General features: G+C 37.8%; 1 protein-coding gene across 1 annotated transcript; it reads left to right on the top strand.

Moving 5' to 3' along the window:
• Positions 1 to 7,939: 7,939 nt before the first annotated feature.
• Positions 7,940 to 11,796, top strand: LOC145786872 (ceramide kinase-like). Its single transcript, XM_082598612.1, has 2 exons — positions 7,940 to 9,226; positions 9,879 to 11,796. Exons 1-2 carry the CDS (start codon positions 7,940 to 7,942, stop codon positions 10,356 to 10,358), a joined length of 1,767 nt encoding a protein of 588 aa, XP_082454738.1. The 3' UTR covers positions 10,359 to 11,796.
• The last annotated feature ends 8,257 nt before the right edge of the window (positions 11,797 to 20,053 follow it).

Genomic DNA, 20,053 nt, shown 5'->3' with positions numbered 1-20,053 from the left:
TCAATTGTGATGCCGAGGGACTAATGTCAGCTGTTTAGAAGCATATCAAACCATTTGATGCGGAAACATACAATTTTTCACAAAATTTCGGGGGGGCCCGGGCCCCCTGGGCCCCCCCCATAAATCCGCGCCTGCCCTGGACCCCCTGTCAATACCACTGCTCGCAGAAGTCCTTGCGCGCAAGGTTTAGAGTTTCGGCATCAGATCATCCAAGCGTGCGTAGCGAGATACAGTTCATCACGCAGTGTCACCCGCAATAATCATTGAGGCTAAAAGATCTTTAACTTTCTTGAAACCGTTCAAGTCATAGTTTGTTAGTTACGCTCAGAGATGTCTATTAATCGCCTCTCAGGTTTGTGCACGCTTCGAGATCAATGAGCCGAAAATCAATCGCGTTGTATCGAGGCTCGCCGGTGAAATACGGTCAATTTTAATCCTAGGCTATTTGCTTATTATGAGGCTGTAAATATTTATTGTGATTTATCTGAAAATTTGTTTGTTGAAGTTGATTTTAAATTTATAAATGCACCACCTTGTTTTTCTCTGCAACGAGAAACAATGTCCAAAAGCTAAGCACTGTAGGCCATAGCCGTAGGAGAGTAAAACATTTTTTTTGGAGGGGGGGCGGGCAAACAAAGTTTTCCCAAATTTAGTCTGTGCAAATATACTTCCAAAAATGCAACATTACTCACAATCTCTGAGGTGGTGCATATAGTCTAATACAAGGGCGGGGAACAGGGGCGCCGGAAGCGGGGGGGCAGGGGGGCGGATGCCCCCTGCCTTCAATTTTTCTGCAGATGGAGGGGCAGGGGGGGCAATGGTGCCCTTTTAAAGTCATGTAAGCTACTACACATTTTGCAATATAACAATTTCTGCTATTCGCTTTTAGCCTACTTATAATCTTTCATTTTTGCCTCAAAATAATATTTACGGCGCAAAATTTTGCAACACAGTACAGGCCTTAAAACTCGTCTTTTTTTTTCGGCAGCCATCGTGGCCTACCGGGAGCTCCTTCTCGGCGGCCAAATCTGCGTGCTTGGAGGCCAAAATACAAAATAAAAATAACGATAGCACAAGTAAATAGAATTAAACTTGCAACCAGGCGCGAATCTAAGAGTTTTTTTCGTGGGGGGCCAGAAAATTTAAAAATCAATTAAAAAGAAAGAAAAGGCTAAACAGATATGAACAATGATACTACGACATATACGATATGCTATAAAATAGACATTAAAAGAACCATTTTCATCAATTGTGATGCCGAAGGACTAATATCAGCTGTTTAGAAGCTTATCAAACCATTTGATGCGGAAACATACAATTTCTACAATTTTTCACAAAATTTCGGGGGGGCCTGGGCCCCCTGGGCCCCCTCCATAAATCCGCGCCTGCTTGCAACAATGCTAAAATGATCACTTAGCGTTGTTGAAGTCTGGGCCTGGGCGACGTCCTACAATAGAATCGTTGCACCACGCACTAATTGCTGTATCGGGATTGTAATCCAGTACTGCGGGACCATCTAACGACACTCGCACGAGTGTCTCCAATGTGGCTGATTTTAAAGAAGTTCGCCATTCCCCTAGAATTCTTTTTAGCAACGAAAAACAACGTTCGACATGATTGTGTTGACGATGACGGCAAGGAAATAAAATAAGTATTTCAATGATGTGAAGGACATTACCAAAAGAAGCATAATTTTGTAAAATACGATCAAAAAATGTTTTTCCCTTCAGATGTCAACTAACCTGGTTCTCCTTTTTAACAAAGATTCAATGTCCGACAACATCGAATCGACATAAAAACGACAATATTGCCAGCCGACGTAAATTAGCACTTCGGATTAACACTTTGTTAAAATAAACGTCGAGAATTACAAACAAGACTTACAGCGCCGGTGATTGCAGAATGCAGATGGATATATTTCATCAATAACAAATATTCCCGCACAAAGCAACAGTGGCGATTATGACGCGCTGACCTAATTTTGCGTCACTCTTTGATACTATATATTTTCGACAGTTAATCCACGATCATTCTATTGCGAAATTAAATAATTGGCTAGAAGAGACCGGCGGCCAAACTTGGCCGATTGAGGAGGTAGCACCGGCGGTCATTCAAGCACTACTTTAGCGGCCATGGCCGCAGGCTGCTTTAAGGCTTGACAGTAGGTTACATCATTATAACATAGCATGATGCCCTTCTTTGTATACCGAACTGCGGACACTTGTAGGCTATCATTACTTAATACATAGTGAGCTGATAGATTAGCATTATCGCTATATCTAATCTTAAAACTTGAAAAAAAAATTGGCCTTTCAGTAAACAAAAGTGCCCTTTTTTCGTAATCTTGCCCCCCCAGTCAAAAATCGTTCCGGCGCCCCTGGCGGGGAACCTTCTTTAGGTAAGAGAGCTATGAAAGCTACATTTTTGGAAATGTAAGTTATTTTCGTAAGAACCATGTAATGCTTTTCGGTTACCAATAGGCTACCCAGTAGGCTTTCAAAATTGTAACAATGAAGAAAGGTAGATTGGTATGCTAATGATTCATTCTTTTACATTTATTTTCTGCAGATACTGAATCGAACCTAAGCATTCAGCTCAAATTGCAATACCGAATACAAAAGCTTTCAAAATTGATGGTGCTACATTTTACATTCAAAGAAAATGTTAAAGTACTTCAAAATACAACACTATACAAAGTTCCTAAACTGGTAAAATGTTAAAACTCATGGTAAAAATTGATTTGTTCAAATAACTAGACTGTTTTTCGCAAATGATTTTATTAATAATTGCATTAGTAGGATATAGAAATAAATGAAAAAATTCATCAGGTTACTAGTACCCAGCAGACCTTGAGTCCTACCCGTGATTCGTGAAGAAGGGTAGCCTACATTCTATTGAATAAGTTTACTTCTGTTTGCCAATTATGTTCTTTTACATTTGGCTTTTGCAAATGTTGAATCGAAACTTATCATTCTGCCCAAATTGCAATACCACGTACAATAGATTCTAAAATAGATGATAATTAATATTTTTACATTCATTGGAAAATATCAGTGTATTTCAAAAATTATAACAGTTATGTAAAGTTTGTAAACTGGTGAGATGTCGAAACATCATGGTAAGACTGATTTGCCCAAATAACTTGACATTTTTGACCAAATTTACGACGATGTTTTTTTTAGCGGGGGAGCGATCGCCCGCCCACCCCTTTCTCCTACGGCTTTGCTGTAGGCTACCAAACTTATAGTCAAAATATGTACCTCGACAACTCAAAATTTTGTGCTGGCTACGCCACTTCACGGTAGTGGCAGTCAACACATGCTCTTACTGTCTGTACAGCTGCATTCGGAAAATTATAGATACCTTGAACTTTAGATAGCAAAGGAAGTGGACTGGGTGAGTTGCTACAATTAAAGACAAATTTTGATGCAAGTTGGTCAAGCCAAAGATTGTCAAGTGCGTACAAAATTATGAGCATGGTGCCCAAACAGCAAATCAACCGTTTCTGACAAGTTCAGTTCTAACTGTTTTTAGACCGCAAATCAATCTATTTGAAAAACGGTTGTCAGCTACCGCCTTTAATCCAGCCAATCTTTTTAGCATGGGTGGCTTAGCCATTCTTTAAAACCATCGTCAAGAAAAAGGTGCCTGATTTATGGTTCAATAAACATAGACTAAAAACCAGTTTTGCTAGCAGTAAAGTTTTCTTTCAAAGAAGCAAACCCACCTCTGTCTCAACCCATAATTTTTACAATTTTTTTATCCAGCCAACCCCAATAGGAATCGGAAGCAGGTATACTATTTCTGGACAAATTAGACATGTAAGCTTCCTATCGATTGTAGAATCTTCGTTTAGTGGCCAAACTTGTACAGTATTGTAAGAAACTCGCAGGTTCATCAATCAGTAAAATTTCTTCATTTTTAAAAGAAGGAAACTCCGTAGCTATCTCAGAATCATGGTAGGAAATGAACAGTTAAAAGGCGAGCTGCATATTTAAAATTAAAACGAGTGGTTCCTATACACAGCGAAAACTGAAGCCAACTAAAAACAAAACTAGCTACCAGTAAAACATAGACAGATAACACTGGTCTACACAAAATTTCAGGTTTGGGTTTTGACAACTTATTTTAGCTAATTCTGGGGCGTTGAATCCGAAAATGAACTCAGATTTTCTCTATCACATCACGTTTTTGAGATATGAAATATCCCTAATTTTTGAAAAAAATCAATTTTTGCCCCCCCTCTGTTGTCAAAACAAGGAATTCTGATGCAATAAACACTGTTTTACCTGCAATAATCTAGCTTTAATTAGCAAACAAGCATTCTATATTATATTCACACAAATTAGCGTTGTCTTTATTAAAATTTCATGCCTTGGAATAAAAAATAGGCATGCAAAAGAGCAACCATAATAACATCAAACGCTACATTATGCTGACGAACATGTCGATAGGACAGTGACAAGGTATTATCTGAATTATAGCCTACAGTTCACACAATATGCACATAGACATTCCAATGGAGTGCAGAAATTCTGAGGACACACACAGAAATAGCAAAGTACCAAAATAAAAATTGACTCAAAAAGACTTGGGCAGGGCAAATTCAGAAACAGTCAAAAAAAGAGCTTTCATAAAATATGAATTCTTCACTTATAAGCTTAAAAATGCTCTTTTGAGGGACTTTCTTTTATGAGCAGCATCTGGAATTTCTCTTTTAAAACTCCAGCAATAGTCGGCCATCATATGACAATCCCACCGACCTTGATAACGTTCCTCCATAATTTTAATATCCTGGTGGAAACGTTCACCCTGTTCTTCACTAACTTTCCCAAGGTTTTCTGGAAACTCATCCGCATGGCTCTTCAAATAGTGAACTTTGATGCTCATCCTGCATCCCAAATCTTCAAAACTAAGCAGTAGCTCCCTTAAGAGATCTTTATAATTTTCTGCTTTTCTGTTTCCCAAAAAATTTCTCACAACAGCACCGAAAGCATTCCACGCTCTAGCCTCGAATGGCAACATTGATTTTACAACATTTTCACCCTTTAACAATTGCCTGATTTGAGGTCCATTGAAAATCCCAGCTCTTTTTTTCTCTTCACTGAGACCAAGAAAAGCATAACATATATACTTAAAACACTCTCCTTCATGATCCAAAGCTTTTACATATTGTTTCATGAGACCAAGTTTGATGTGAAGAGGAAGCAAGAGGATCTTTTTGATATCAACTAACTGATCACGTATGATATTTTTGTCTCCAGGTGTCAAGGTGAGCCTTGGAGGCCACTCTTCTTTGTTCCAGTGCTGATCTTTGGCCCTGCTGTCCCAGTAGCATAGGAAACATGGGTATTTGGTGTAGCCACTTTGTTGCCCCAGCAAAAAGTTCACCATTTTTAAATCTACACAGATGAGCCAACCATGCTCATAGTACTTTAACTTTTCAAGAACGGTTTTGATGTTCTGATACTCTTATTTCATTGTCACCGAATGTCCTATCGGAATAGAACCGTACACGTTACCATTGTGACGTAGAACACACTTCAAACTTCGTTTGGAGCTATCAATGAAAAGTCTCCATTCGTCTGCATCATACTGTGGTAATCCCATTTCTAGAAGAAGCCCTTCTATATTGTTGCAATAAACGAAATCATTGTGGGAAGCAAAATATGAAAGCAGTTCTTCTTCTCGTTTGCAATAAAATGTCACGCTTGTACCAGCTTTGAGAAGTTTCCTTTCCTGTAGCCTTGATGCCAATAACTCCGCAGATTGCTTAGGCAAATAAAAATCTCTCACTAAATAATTTAATTCCATCTGATTAAACTGGGAAGGCTTGTCTGACAGATCCTCGGGTGCTGGTTGAAAATTTTCACTTTCTTCTTCACTAAACGATGCTTCTGAAGAAGAAATAACCTCTTCGTGTAGTTCTGGAAGTGATGTAAATACTGGCAGTGGCTTTTCATCACTGTGAGGAACTGGCCACAATGCCGAATCCAGATTTGGATATTTCAAACGATGTTTACTCTTTTTGTTACACCCTTTCACACTAACAAGACAAAAATAACAATCGTCAACATGATTTCGTTGCTCTCGCCAAATCATGGTTATTCCAAATTTCATTTGTGAACCTTTTCCTTGCGACCAACTTCTCAGACATTCAACGCAGGTCTTGCGCACTTTATGAGGAGCCCAGCTTTTGTCTTGGTCCCCCAACTTGACTTTAAAGTAAGCAAGATATGCCCTTTTTACAAACGTGGTAATATTGCATTGATGAGACTTCAACATGAAGCATCCGCAAATGTAACAAAATATATCCGGATCATTACAACATTTTCTTCTTTTGCTGGAAGCAGACATAGCTTGAGATCAAATATAACCTTTCTTTGTTAGTAGTTTTCTAAGAGCAAGTTTTTCCACAGAAACACCACTATACCAAAAACTCTAACCGACTTGAACTCAAACTTATAAAGTATGAAAATACTTTTTCCTTCTACAAACCACTTTTCAGCTTGAACTCTGATGTTGGTCTGTACAATGTACATGTGCTTTATGAAACTCTAAATAAATCTTCCTTACTAAGCAAGAATTTATTACTAAGTCAAATCTACTCCCACCATCTGTCTTCCTACGATATTCCATCTGCACACTGCACAGAGATAGCAGCTGACCCACAGATAACGCCTGAGAACCCAAGACAGGGAGTTCAAGCCAGCATGGAAAAAATCAACGCTACCAATCTCCACTATGTCCTATTGCGATTATCATAACAGGAATTTTTTTTATTTTAGAGGAAATCTGAACCAATTTATGAATTTAGTGTAAAAATATCTCTATGTTTGAAAGTTTATACCTGTCAGAAAATAATTATATTTGACATTTTACTGCACTAAAAAGAGTAAAAATTGCTTAATTTCATAAAATAATGGCAACGATAGAAAGAAAACTTGATGTGATAGAGAAAATCTGAGTTCATTTTCGGATTCAGCGCCCCAAAATTAGCCAAAATCAGTTGTCAAAACCCAAACCTGAAAAAAAAAGTTGAAATTTGTAGACCAGTGTAATTAATTCAAGCGAATGGCTCGACTGAGTCGACAATATCTTAGTTTTACTTTTTATTCTAGCCCAACCAGACAACAACATCATCATCATCATTAAGCTCCTTCCTCTCATCGAGGGTTGCAGGCAATGAAGCGCCAAGTTCCACTGTTGTGAGATTTTTCTTTTGCAACAACAAAGGCAGGAAAAAATAGAATTTTCTATACCAGCTCCATATTTTTTCACTTTTCTGTTCCGCCACAGAAATTTGCTTGGCTATTACTTTATTAGAACAAAAATGTATGTTTCCCTTTACCTCAATATAGACCAAGATATTAAATAATTTGCACTTTAATAGAAAAATAGATGAAATCACTCGTGCAGGAAAACCATAATGACAATCAAATGATAATAAAGTTCAGATAACACACCCAATTCTGCAAAACAGAAAAAAAAATTAACAATTAAAAAACACAATGACTCTACAGCAAGTAGAACCGTTAGTCCGTTACAATATCAACGTGTTCTGTTGTCTGGCCATTTCGACTTTTTTCCAAGCTTGCAATGATGACACTGACACTCCCTTTTGGTAACGATAGTATTATATTTTTCCATAACACTAGTTGTGCACAGTTTATAAGTGTTTTGTGTTCCTATAATACTTACGTTTGCCAACTTAGTTTAGTGGGACTGGCCAGTGGACAAATTTTTTGGATTTTTACAATGTACATCAATTTAACAAATGGTTTTGTTTTGATAAGGGGTCGCTCTGATGGGTCGCGCTCCAAATGGCCGGCGCGCAGACACACAGGTATTCTTTTATCGTCAACGGCGTTTTTTGACCTGTATTGTTTCTACTTCAGCTTTGCAGTTGTAACAAAACAGATTGTTTACAATCAATAACATGGCTGAAAAATTATCAAATGGAAGTGCTCAGTTTTTGTGGAATGACATTATCTGTAATCTTTATGTGGAAGATACTGCTGTTCATTTAAAATGCACCAAAGCACCACCATCCAATACATTACCACTCTCTTCATTCGACAAGTATGTTGAAATAGTCAAAGTAATTTCGACAACTTGTGAACAAGATACTTGGAACGTTGATGAACAAGGAGAACCAGCTCTAGAACGTCCATCATTCTTCAGTTTTCGTCGACCAAAATTGTCACCATGCTTTGCACTTATTATTTACTTTTGGTCGCAGTCAGAGAAGCACTGCCGAAAGTTTGAAGAAATTAAACTTCAGACAAAAAATGAGAAAGATTGTATAGACATGCAGACTGTGGTTCAGGAAAAACTGCACAATGAATTACAAAAGCAAGGTTATGTTCGTCCTCATAATTTGTTGATATTTCTTAATCCAATTGCGGGAAAGAGAAAATCCCAATCGCTGCACAAAAATCTAATCTCTCCGATGTTGCGAAAAGCTGGCATTAAGGAAACTGTTGTGACAACACAATATCCAGGTCATGTTCTAGAATATCTTGAATCTGCTGATCTATCTGTATATGATGGTATTGTAGCCGTTGGAGGAGATGGAACATTCAGTGAAATTGTGAATGGAGTTTTGAAGGTGGAACTGCTGAACAAGCATGGAGATTCTATAGATGGGGAAAATAACCTCTACAGACCATTTCAGTTTTCCAAACCTTCAATGAGCTTTGGTTGTATCTCTAGTGGATCAAGCAACGTAATGAATTGTGATTCTCAAGGAACAAATGACCCTGAAACTGGAACTTTGCAAATAATTTGTGGAGAAAATCATCCACTGAATGTTTCTTCATTTTATGATGATAAAGGAAAGCTTTTGACATTTTCAGTTGTTTTGGCAAACTATGGTTATGCTTCTGATTATCTGGCCACGTACAGCAAGTACAGAAGGTTTGGCCCTGCTCGAGGCCCACTGTGCTTAGCAATTGCGCTCTCCAAGCTCCGTCCTTATCCTTTTGAAATGACGTGCATCACCAGCTCTTCTGACCAAGATATTGATCATTATTTGGAAGAATCCAAATGCAGGTACCCCTGTGATAAATGTAATCAGGGTTTGGATGATCCTTCGATGAAAAAGTTTCTGAACATGAAATTTCCACCAGAGAAAATGTTCAATTCAAAGGAACCGAATGAGCAAAACAAACAGCTGTCAACAATTCCTCCCTCTAATGCTGGAAGTAACGAAAATTTTTCAAAGGTAAATTGAATTGTTGCTGATGCTCTCTGAAACTTTGTTTAGAACTTTAGTAATATTATTCTATTTAATATACTTTTCTAAGGGTGCACAAAAATAAATAAGTTAGTAACAAGTAAGATATTTACATCGAACGTTTTCGACACATCATAATTATCATGTGTAAAAATGATACATTTTAGCTACTTAAAACTGTTTACCGTACTTTGAATGTTTTGTGTGGTGTTATGATTGCGCTGGTCAATAGTAGTCTACCACATAGGCTGGTATACTAGTTTAGATAAACTCAGTCTTTAACTGCTGCATTTTTGTTGTTGATGTAAAGCCAAAATTTGTGGTTCCTGATGAAAACATTGCGATGAGTCTAGGTTAGAACATTTGATGTGAACATTGGCGGCGAACACCGCGCACTCACTGTGGAAGCACGCCTCGGCATTGAGACTTTCCAACTGACAGAAAAAACTTACCACATTTTAAAAAGGCTCATGACCCACTAAAGGGCTATGGCACCCAGGTTGGGAACCCCTGCCTTATAGCGTTGATAGTTATTTTAATAAATGTTTGTTTGTGTTGTAAACGAAGATGACTATTCACGTTTGGTACATATGTTGTTACTATTACTCACCTAACATGAAAAAACAATATTTGGTTACAGGGAATACATGGTAATTTGTTCAGTCTCAGTTTGCTCAATATTGCATGCGCGTTCCACCTGGCTCCTCAAGGTCTTTCACCCACTGCGCATCTTTCTGATGGGAAGTTCGACATTGCAATCTTTAAAAAAACAACCAAAAAGAAATTAATGAATGCAATTGTTGGGTCAATGAGTCCAACAGAGAGATATTTGGAATATCCGGTAGTCACCTCTCAAAGAATGTTTGGAATGCACTTCCGCGTTCCAGAAGATGATTCTAGAATTGACAATTATCAAGAAGATACCACCAATGATCCTCCTTCTGCATCACGATCAACATCACAGGAACAAGAAGTATCGCGCTGCAATCGCAGCTACTGGATAGTAGATGGTGATAAAGCTTTCGACAATGTCAACATCACTGTGTGGATGCACAAGGGTTTGATCAATATATTCTCAAAAGGACACGAGAAAGACCTGGTTGATGGAACTAGTGTTTAAATTAGTAATGTTGCAGAAAGATGTGTTTCTACTTGTAATCGCTGTCATAAAAAGGCTGCCTCACTTTAATATTTTGCATATATCTCTAAATCGTATTTATTCTGAAATGACATGCTTTGTAAATTCAAAGTGAAGTTATAAGCACACTGTTTGTGCACTTGCTTTGTTAGAAATCCTGCTATCTTGTAAAAAAACGCATTTTAAGTAAACCTTGGCTCGAAGTTCTTTATGTTGGATGCCATACCAAAAGTGCTCACTTAGCCGCTTGTAAAAATACGTAATAGTAGGCTCGATGCATGATATGAGAAATCAGTGACGTAGTCAAGGGGGGGTGGTTGGGGGTTACAACCTCCCCCCCTTTGACACGCGTGTGACGTCACGATATTGAGAATGATGCTTTCAGTCTAAAAAAAAATTGCCTAATTTTATGCAAAACTGCATTAAAAGAGCGAGTTTTGCCAATACCAAACATTCAAACATCTCAGCCAGGAATTAGCAACAAGAACATATAGCTTTATTTCCGAAAAATGCCCAAGAAAACATGATCTTATCCTTTTGCTATGCCACCGGACAGCACCATTTTACAAGAATATTCTTACCCACATTTTTGTTGAAAATGCTCTCAGTATGCACCAAATTCAAAGTAATTTTTCAAATTTTTATGGAGGAAGCCCCCCAGACCCCCGCCACTGGGTCGTCAACCCCCCCTTTCAAAATTTCTGGCTACGCTACTGTGAGAAATGTATGTATAAATGTAGGTAAGATAAGTGTATGTATAAATATATCAATGTAAGTATAAAAATTATGATAACTAATTGATGATGCATTATACTCAGATTGAGAGAATATTTTTGCGATATATCTTAACATATTTTACTAATCTGCAATAAAAAGTTCATTTTGTTGTTATTGTATTTTCAAAGGTCGATCGTCACGCTACATTAACAAAGTAATCCACTTCTTGTGATTCTATTTCATGAGAAAGAAAACTCCAAGTCAAATCATCTTTGGAAGATATCTAAAATCTAATTCGCTATCTTTTGTGAAGTCATCGTAAAACACTTGGATCAATTATATTTCTGTATTGGAGTTTTTATTGCAACTGAACTGTGTTTTGTTTTTAAAAATTTTGATCATCCCATTCCGTCTGTCTGATGGTGATGATGAACTGTCTAATGGAACCAATATTTCTGAGATGAAAAAAGCAAGATTCAATGCTTGGTACCTTAAAATAACTTAACAAAAGCTACATCAGCATGTCACTTGAGCCACTTGCAAAGTGCATGCACAATGTCTGAGTTGAAATTTTGCAACATTTTGTTTCTCACAATAAAATTGCCATGTATCTTTGCTGGCATCGGATACAGTCAATTATCTTGCTTCATGTCTTAACAACCAACACGGGCACACTAAGAAAATCAGAAAATGATTATTAGGATGGTGTCAAAAAAAATCAATCCAAAATAGAATAGGGTGAGGGAAGATAGAGTTGCCATTTCAAACTTAATTTTTTATAAATAATATACTGTAAACAGACAAAACAGAGTTTTTTAAACTTTAATAAAAAAAATGCCAAAACAATGTTAACATGCCAAACCAAAAATTGCCTGCCAAACGCAAAAAAAGCCTAATTTCTCGAATTTGGCATTAAAACAATCAATATGGCAACTCTGACCTATAGTAGAGCTGCCATATGTCCTCTTTTAGGAGGATTTATCTTCTTTTCTTATAAAAAATAAAAAATGAACTGTTTCGTGAGGATACTTCAAAATGCTCACATGTCTTAATTTCTTGCTTACATGTTCAATAGGATTTTATTTTTATGTGACTTTTTAACGAAAACTAAATAAGGCCAAGTAGGCTAATAGCAAAATAGAATAGCCTGTTTTCTGGTTTGGTTGGTTTTTGAATCTACATTCTCGGACTGACAAAACCTTGATTGGTTATTCCTGGTAGTTTCGCATACTTGCAGAGGCTTTTGACGCAGGGCCGGTTACCGAGATTGACAAAGTGAAGTTTTCCGATTGTTGAAGTCTTGTTGCCGAGGAATTATTCCATCCATTAGGTGTCGCTGAATGGAGAGCAGTCCTTTACGTGCGTTGCTCAAGCGCACCCCGAGAGTGGAACCAGCGCCGCTTGACCTTGAAGTTTCTTCGTTCATGAAGTCACGCGGTAACCAACTGAGCTATTGGGCAGACGGATAGCTGTTGGTTGATAGCTCAGTTGTGTCAGTTCAAAGATTCAAAATCAACCACAATTGCTTTTTCTAAAATGATGGCACATGAAAAATAGACAGAAAATTTCATACATTGCAGAAACGCAGAACTTTTTAATGGACTATTAAAAATTGTAAGTTACGATTATTCGTCTGCAATAAGTTGTAAATCATAATCAAAATGTAGAACGCATTTTTTGTGATGCAGCCACAACAGCGCAAGAAGAAAAGAGGCAAGTTGAGCAGGTTATGTTTCTTTTGCATCTTAAAATGGTTGTGAACAATATTTCAATCATATTTTGTGGAAGCAATTTTATGATCTCATCGTTAAAGTTGATCTCTCCGAAAAAAATTAAGGGAACAGCAAATTATTCATGGTCTGAATGTGACAAATCATTTTTTATTTTTTTTTAGCCGAAACTTTTGTTGCATAGAGTAGACCATAAGACCTGTAGTTATCCAAAAATATGTAAAAAACTTCTTCAAACGCAATAGTTCATTTGCATTTTACTTGTTTATGAAACATGTTCTCTTTTTGGGTGATGAAAATATGATAAGCCTAACCAACTGTATAGTGCCTACAGTAGAATTTGTCCGATACCGCAACTTTATGAACTAGCACAAAAGCGTAAATTCCAATATTGATGCCAACATGCATATCGGAGCATTAAAAGCCTGACATCTACTTCGATACAGCACTTTAATTAAGCACTTAAACAATGATCGTCTTCCGATTGTCACAAAGTCTAGAAAGTATTTTCAAGCCGATAAAAGCTTTTTTCTTTTTCAGACAGAAGTGCAGCGTCTTCATAAGGTAAATCTGAATTAGCCTATGTCGTATGGCAAGCACAACATATTGTAGCCACACAGGAAAATCATCAAACACGTAGGTATGGTCTTCGACTACAGTCAAACCATTAATAAGTTTACTTGTTTAGACGTGTATCCTTACCTCTAATGTCAGATGTAGTAAACAATGTCGCTTAAAACAGCAAGAGAAAAATATCTTTCAAAATTCCGACTCCAAAAAGCAACAAACAACAGCAGAGGGTTGTCGGTTTATTTGCGTAGCTATTATGCGCAATGGATTTCGCTTTATTCTGATAAGATTCGTCCTCTAATTCGAAATACTACCTTTCTTCTGAGTGATGCAGCCCTAACTTCTTTTGAGCCGTTAAAAGTTGAACCAGCGGTTTACACTTGGTGTGATAGATAAAGAAATCCTATTTGCATAAACTTACTTATCAGACATTGCTATTTCAACCAGTTTAAATCAGCACAGGCAACCCGTTGCCTTCTATTCCAGGATACTCAACAAAAGTGAAAAAAGTTCGCTCAAGCTTAAAGAAAGAAACGATGCCACTATCGAGGTCATTTGAGTTTTCTAACGGGACGCCGATTCAAACTTCTTCCTTCGTGTGAGACAGGATTGTTCAGATTTCGGGGCAGGTAATGGAAAGCCAAGTAAGTGTCGCTTCGTCCACTTCTGCTACGCCATGCATTCCGTTTGACGCCTTGCAAACGGAGCATTCAAGAACGACATGATCAGCAGTTTTTTCCTCCGCGCCGCACTCTCAGGCCGATGATGAAGCCAGGCCCCACTTGTACATATCGGAATGAAAGCGGCCAACTCATCTTCGAATTCCATTAAGCTTGACTCAAGTCGGCCGGAGAAGGTCCATATCAGAGTGGCGCGCCACCGGGTGAGGTATAAAACCATGAAACCATGAGTCAGGTTTTCTGGACTCCTGCCCCACTCGGAGTCCGAAATCTGTAACTTCAAATTGCACTCTTGCTCCAAATATTTTGTGGATATTGACTCTAAACCCTACTTCGACTCCGAAAGCAAAACATAAACCACAATCCAGTTGTTTTTGTTGTTGATCTATTCTATAAGTAGATGTCAAACATCGTTTATCCTATTGCTGGTTTGCGAAGCTATTTTTATTTTAAAACTTGCCGTGATAGAAAAAAGGTTGGAGACCGCTGATTTACACATTAGCAGTGATGTACGCGCATACAAAAAATATTGACGCCGTCAGCGTAAACGTAAACGTTCGAAAAACCATACACCGTATGCGTTAACGTAACTTGTAAAAAAGTTGGCGGCGTCAGCGTCAGCGCATACACTAGCGTAAACTCATTTTGTTTGCTAGGTGCCAAACATTCACACGGTATAAACCACTCGAAACAAACCAGTTATATTTTGAATTTCCACGAAGAAACACAAGCATCTGAAAGTTTTCATCTGACATCTTGCTGCGTTTTGGTTCCAATATGTCTTTACCCATTGAAAACATTCTTTCAACTGCAGCGCTGGAAGGTATTGGCGTGTTGTAGCGAAAAAAATACATTAAAAAGTTTGCGTTGACGCTATGCGCTAAAAAAACGCGAAAACTTTACGGCGTAGCCTCAAGCGACAACTATCCAAAAAAATGTGGCCGCAAGCGTTAGCGTAAACAAAAAGTCTACGCCGCAAGTCTGCGGCGTAGAATTTGCGGCGTATACGTACATCTCTGCACATTAGACACAGTGAAGAAAATCAAATAGCATTGGCAATATTTCTTGCAAAAATACGGAAGCAGGACAGACTTTGTTCTATTTTTAAATTCTAATTTTATATGCATTTCTGTAAAATGCGGAAAGAAAAGAAATCGCTTCAAGGAAAAACGGAAAATCCACAAAACACTTGTTGCGAAAACAATTTTTTGTATATATATATGAAGCTAAATCAAATATAGTTGTTACTATCTGAATCCTTAACAGCCTGTTTCACCTTTAACGGATCATCAGAAGTTCTTATTCAAATAGAATCCTATTTCTATTTCATTTTATTTGAATAAGAACTTCTGATGATCCGTTAAAGGTGAAACAGGCTGTTAAGGATTCAGATAGGAATAACTATATTTGATTTAATTCACTCTGCTTTGCTTTTTTGCTTAGCATTGAGCACTTTTTGTAGTATTAATAGTTTTTATTGTTTTTATATATGAACCTATGTTAAAAGTATCTTCGGACAAAAAAATTACACCGGCTCCACCCGACTCTCACCAAATCCCGAGACTCGGCTCCTCAACACTTCAAAAGTCTGGCTCCTGTACACTTCTGGTGTACACTTCATTTTATTCTGGTAGACGTAAACACGTTTCAATTCTTTTTTTTTAAACTAAAAAATGCCAAGTTTGTAGAAAACAGTACAATAGCCTAATGATGAAGTGTCAAAAATCTCATGAGAATTAGAGCATGTTTAACCACAAAAACATGTCAAAATATGTGATCTTCTCCACACTCAGCGATGGGTGTTTTAAATATTAAACTTTTTGCTTCTTCTTCTTCTTCTTTCGTTTGAGACTAGATCAAATTTCAGGGCAGGTGGTGGAGAGCCAGGTGAGTGTAGCTTCGTCCAGCGTTGCTATACCATGCGTTCCATTTGGTGCCTTGTAGATGGGACATTCGAGAACGACATGGTCAGCAGTTTGTTCCTCCGCGCCGCATTCGCAGGCCGATGAGGGAGCCAGACCCCACTTGTGCATGTTGGAATGGAAGCGACCGACTCCGGTTCGGATGCTGTTGAGCTTGACCCAAGTCGGCCGAGGAAGGTCCATACCAGGGGGGCGCGCCACCGGGTGGGGCATAAAACCATGTAGTTTGGTGTCGGTGGCGCACCATGCTGCATTCCAAGTGTCTTCCATGAAGTGTGCTGCGCTGATGGCACGATCGCTGAATGGTTGTAGTAATTCAACAGCAGCTGGCACAAAGGGGTGTCTTGACTTTAGTTGCCGTGCCGGGGAGATTCCTGAGGTGGGATGTTGAGTTTTGCATGGAGCAAGTGGTCAGGATCCCCGCCCGGCGAGCCAGGTGTATAATGGCTCCCTTTCGGCGAAGCTCAGCAGGTTGGATGCCTGCAAGGATTGGCAAATACTCTGTTGGAGTTGGGCGCAGGCATCCAGTCACAATTCGCAATTCGCAAACTTTTTGCTTACTATATTTAAAGAAAAGTCATTTTGTCTGAGAAATGCCAAACGTACAGACGTGCAACACTTAGCCCAACGTGCCAAATACGTGCAACACTAAGCGGTGCAAGTACTTTATTTTTTCACAATGACATTGCAGTTTGCTAAGGACAGGCTAAAGAACTGGCTTTAACTGGTAGTAGAAAAATTGCACTGCTGGACTGAAAAAGTGGCAGTGACAATTTGGATCAAAGTTTCGTTGAAACAGCAAAGTTGTTTCAGAATCTTCGATGAAGTTCATAGCTTCAAACTAAATATTTGTTATTAGATGGCCGACACTTTTACATTGGTCATAACACATTTGTGAGTTTGTTGCAATGCTATCATGTCTGAAAATAAAATAGTAAAATATACTTTTTTCAAAATTATTCAATAGACTGAATTAGTAGGCCATACAATAATGTTCGCCCTTCGTTTCCGAAGATGGCCAATGAGACTGAAATCAAGCTTTTTTTTAGTGTGGGCTTTGGTCAGTGTAGGCTGCATGAGTGCGAAGAATGCTGATGAGGCCTATCTGTGCGGTGAAGCTTCTGCTGCAGGATGGACATTGGAAGGATGGTTGGTTAGGGCCGCCAGGGTTGTTTGAGGCTCGGGCCTTGCGATGTTCTCGTTTTTTGACAGCAGATAGCGTACGGTGTTTCTCAGCTGATTCTGCGCCTTTATAAATAAGACTGCGCCATGTTGGTCGTTCTGCGGCTAAGTCTTCCCACGAATCTACGTCGATGGCGAATTCTTTTATGGAAGCTTTTAAAGTGTCTTTAAAACGTTTTCTTTGACCACCCACATGGCGTTTGCCATTAGTCAGTTCTCCATAGAGCTGTTGTTTGAGAATGCGATGGTTCGGCATCCGGTGGACGTGGCCTGCCTATCTGATTTCTGCCTTTTTTATGATGGTGAGAGTGCTGGGAAGTTCGCTGGGCAGTAGGCTATGTAGGCCTAGTCTAAATTAATTTATTGTGGACATGTCAAACGATGTAAGTTTTTTCATTAGCGGCGGTAATGTCGACTTAAATCAGCATTACCATTGCCAATCATAGTATTTGCATACGAAGCTGGTGATAAAAACGTGATATACCGTAGTTAAAAATATCGATTTTGAGCCATAAAAAAGATCTAAGCAGTGAAATTACGTATTGTTTTCTTCAGCTTAAATCACTGAAAATTGAATAAAAATGAGTTTTTCATATTTATGGTTAAGTCATAAATATTTTTCTAGTAACTAATATAATTTATTAGAGCTTTTGACGACGTAAAGGCTTCTGCAGAATTCTGCAAAAGCATAAAAAAATCATAAATTCAACGATTAAAAAAATAGCAGAGAGTGTCGTACCAAAAAGATCAAATCAAATCATGAGCAAGCAAGAAACTAAATCAAATTAAATAAAAATATCTTTTTAATTAAAACAAATTTAAAGCTGACTTTAAACTAGCAATTACTATCAAACTTCTTGCTCTGATAATATTTTCATTCTACTTTAAAAGAACAGAGGTAGATCCACAATTTAAAGGCAGGTCATAGATTAAAAGACATCAATACTATTCTTTCAGGAGTGGATGGTGCTTCACTACTTATACTATTATTTGATGGTCGCAATTTCTTTTTTTCTTTGCTGCTTGTGAAAATTCCCCAAGTCGAGATTAATGTAGAAAACTACCTCGTCCAGAGGCGCTGCAACGTACCTGCAACGTACCAGCATCACAATAACCTAACAAAAAAAAACAAGAAATACCCGACTTAAAATCGTTAAAAGCACGACGTTCTAAACTCTCGGCTACACAAATAACGATTAAGATCGAGGCGTCGGAACAGAGCTGCATATTCTGTCGTTTTTAAGCCAACAAAATCGATTCACTCCAATACAGACTAAAATCATTTTGAAATACCATATCGGGAAAAATGTTTTTTCAAACAGTGTGCAACATACATTAAGGATGTAGATGTCCACAGATCGGCTTCTACTGTATAAATTTAGAGTTGGTTAATAGTCAAGAGTGAATAAATAAGATTTTCCATTAAATTTATCTAAATCAACATCACATCTTTTAAAAGAAAAAGTTTCTTCATTGTGATGTTTAATTCGTTCTTTTGTGTTGCCAGGTGTCAGCAGTTTACAAGCGTCACAACTTTCAGCAAGTTTCTTTTTATGTCTAGACATGTAGTTGTTTGTTTTTGATTGTGAAAAAGATGACGTGATTTTAATTGGTAGGTGTTTGGTTTTTGTTGGATTATGTTTTGTAATAGTGAGCTACTCAATGTATTACCAGCTTCTTGAAGGCTTTGATTTAGCTAGGCTGTGAGTTCTCTTCTTCTCAGATGTGATGGTGCATGGCCACCTAAAGATACGGCCTGATTTGTCACATTTTGCAGAAATTTGCAGGTTTTTTTTAACTTTGGGCGAACGTTTAATTAAATTTTTCTAAAAATTATATTTTTACGCTTTTTTTATTCTTTTTCCCAGATGACACAATAGGTTTTAACATCCTCACATATTGAAAAACAAAGAAAATTTGATTCTGTAGATTTTAGTCAAACTGTTAATTTGCAATAACAGTCTGATTTAGTGTTTTTCAACTTACTTTTTCTCATTTGCTACTGCTTTCCCAAGGCAACAAAAAAGTTTTTTGTCATTAAGAAATCGCAAAAAGTAAAAACATCTCAAAAAATATCAGTCAAGCACTAGCAGTAGCTGTAATCAAAATCTGAAAAATGTGACAAATCAGGCCGCATCTCCAGGTGGCCATGGATGGTGCAATTCCGCTCTTCGTGGGTACCAATTGTATTGGGGTCGATTTGAGCGCTCCGATGATTATGCGCCATAACTCTCGTAATTGAACATCAACTTTTTCAATGTCACATTGTTCCCACATAGAAACACAGTATTCCGCCACTGAATTGCACAGTGCTAGAGTGGAAATGTGCAATACGTTTTGAGAAGCACCCCAGCTTGTTCCAACTAGTCTTTTAATTAGCGAGTTTCTTGTTTTGACTTTAGCTGCAATGTTATGGAAATGAGTGTTGAAAGTTAAGCTCCTGTCAAGTGTAACTCCGAGATATCTGGGATATTTTTCATGTGGCAGTGTTGCTCCTTCTGTTGCAGTGTTCAGCGTCAAAGCTTCATTGGCCTATGACATTGCTCCAGCGTTTTCCGATCCTTACAGCGAAGAATTAAATAGCTAAGAAATTCCAAAAAGTTTTTTAAAAAATATGCTTGTTTGAGACAAACATGGAATTATAGTACATTAAATTTATAAATAGTATATTATTTAAGTATATTAAATCTTTAATTTATATGAGACAATCTATCACTTTTCATGTCTACAAATATTAAGCAATGAAAAAGTAGCTAATTAGCTTGATGGAGTGTTTCATTTTGTAACCTAAGCAAGAGATGAATGCTAAAGCAATATTTGATTGATTACGAAGATATTCATCCTCAAATTTAGAAAGCTTCTTCAAAACTTAAATC

This window comes from Aplidium turbinatum, chromosome 17 (genome assembly GCF_918807975.1).
Source record: "Aplidium turbinatum chromosome 17, kaAplTurb1.1, whole genome shotgun sequence".
In the NCBI taxonomy this organism is placed as follows: domain Eukaryota; kingdom Metazoa; phylum Chordata; class Ascidiacea; order Aplousobranchia; family Polyclinidae; genus Aplidium; species Aplidium turbinatum.
The sequence above is the reverse complement of the archived record's forward strand: the minus strand, read 5'-3'. Positions and strand labels throughout refer to the sequence as shown.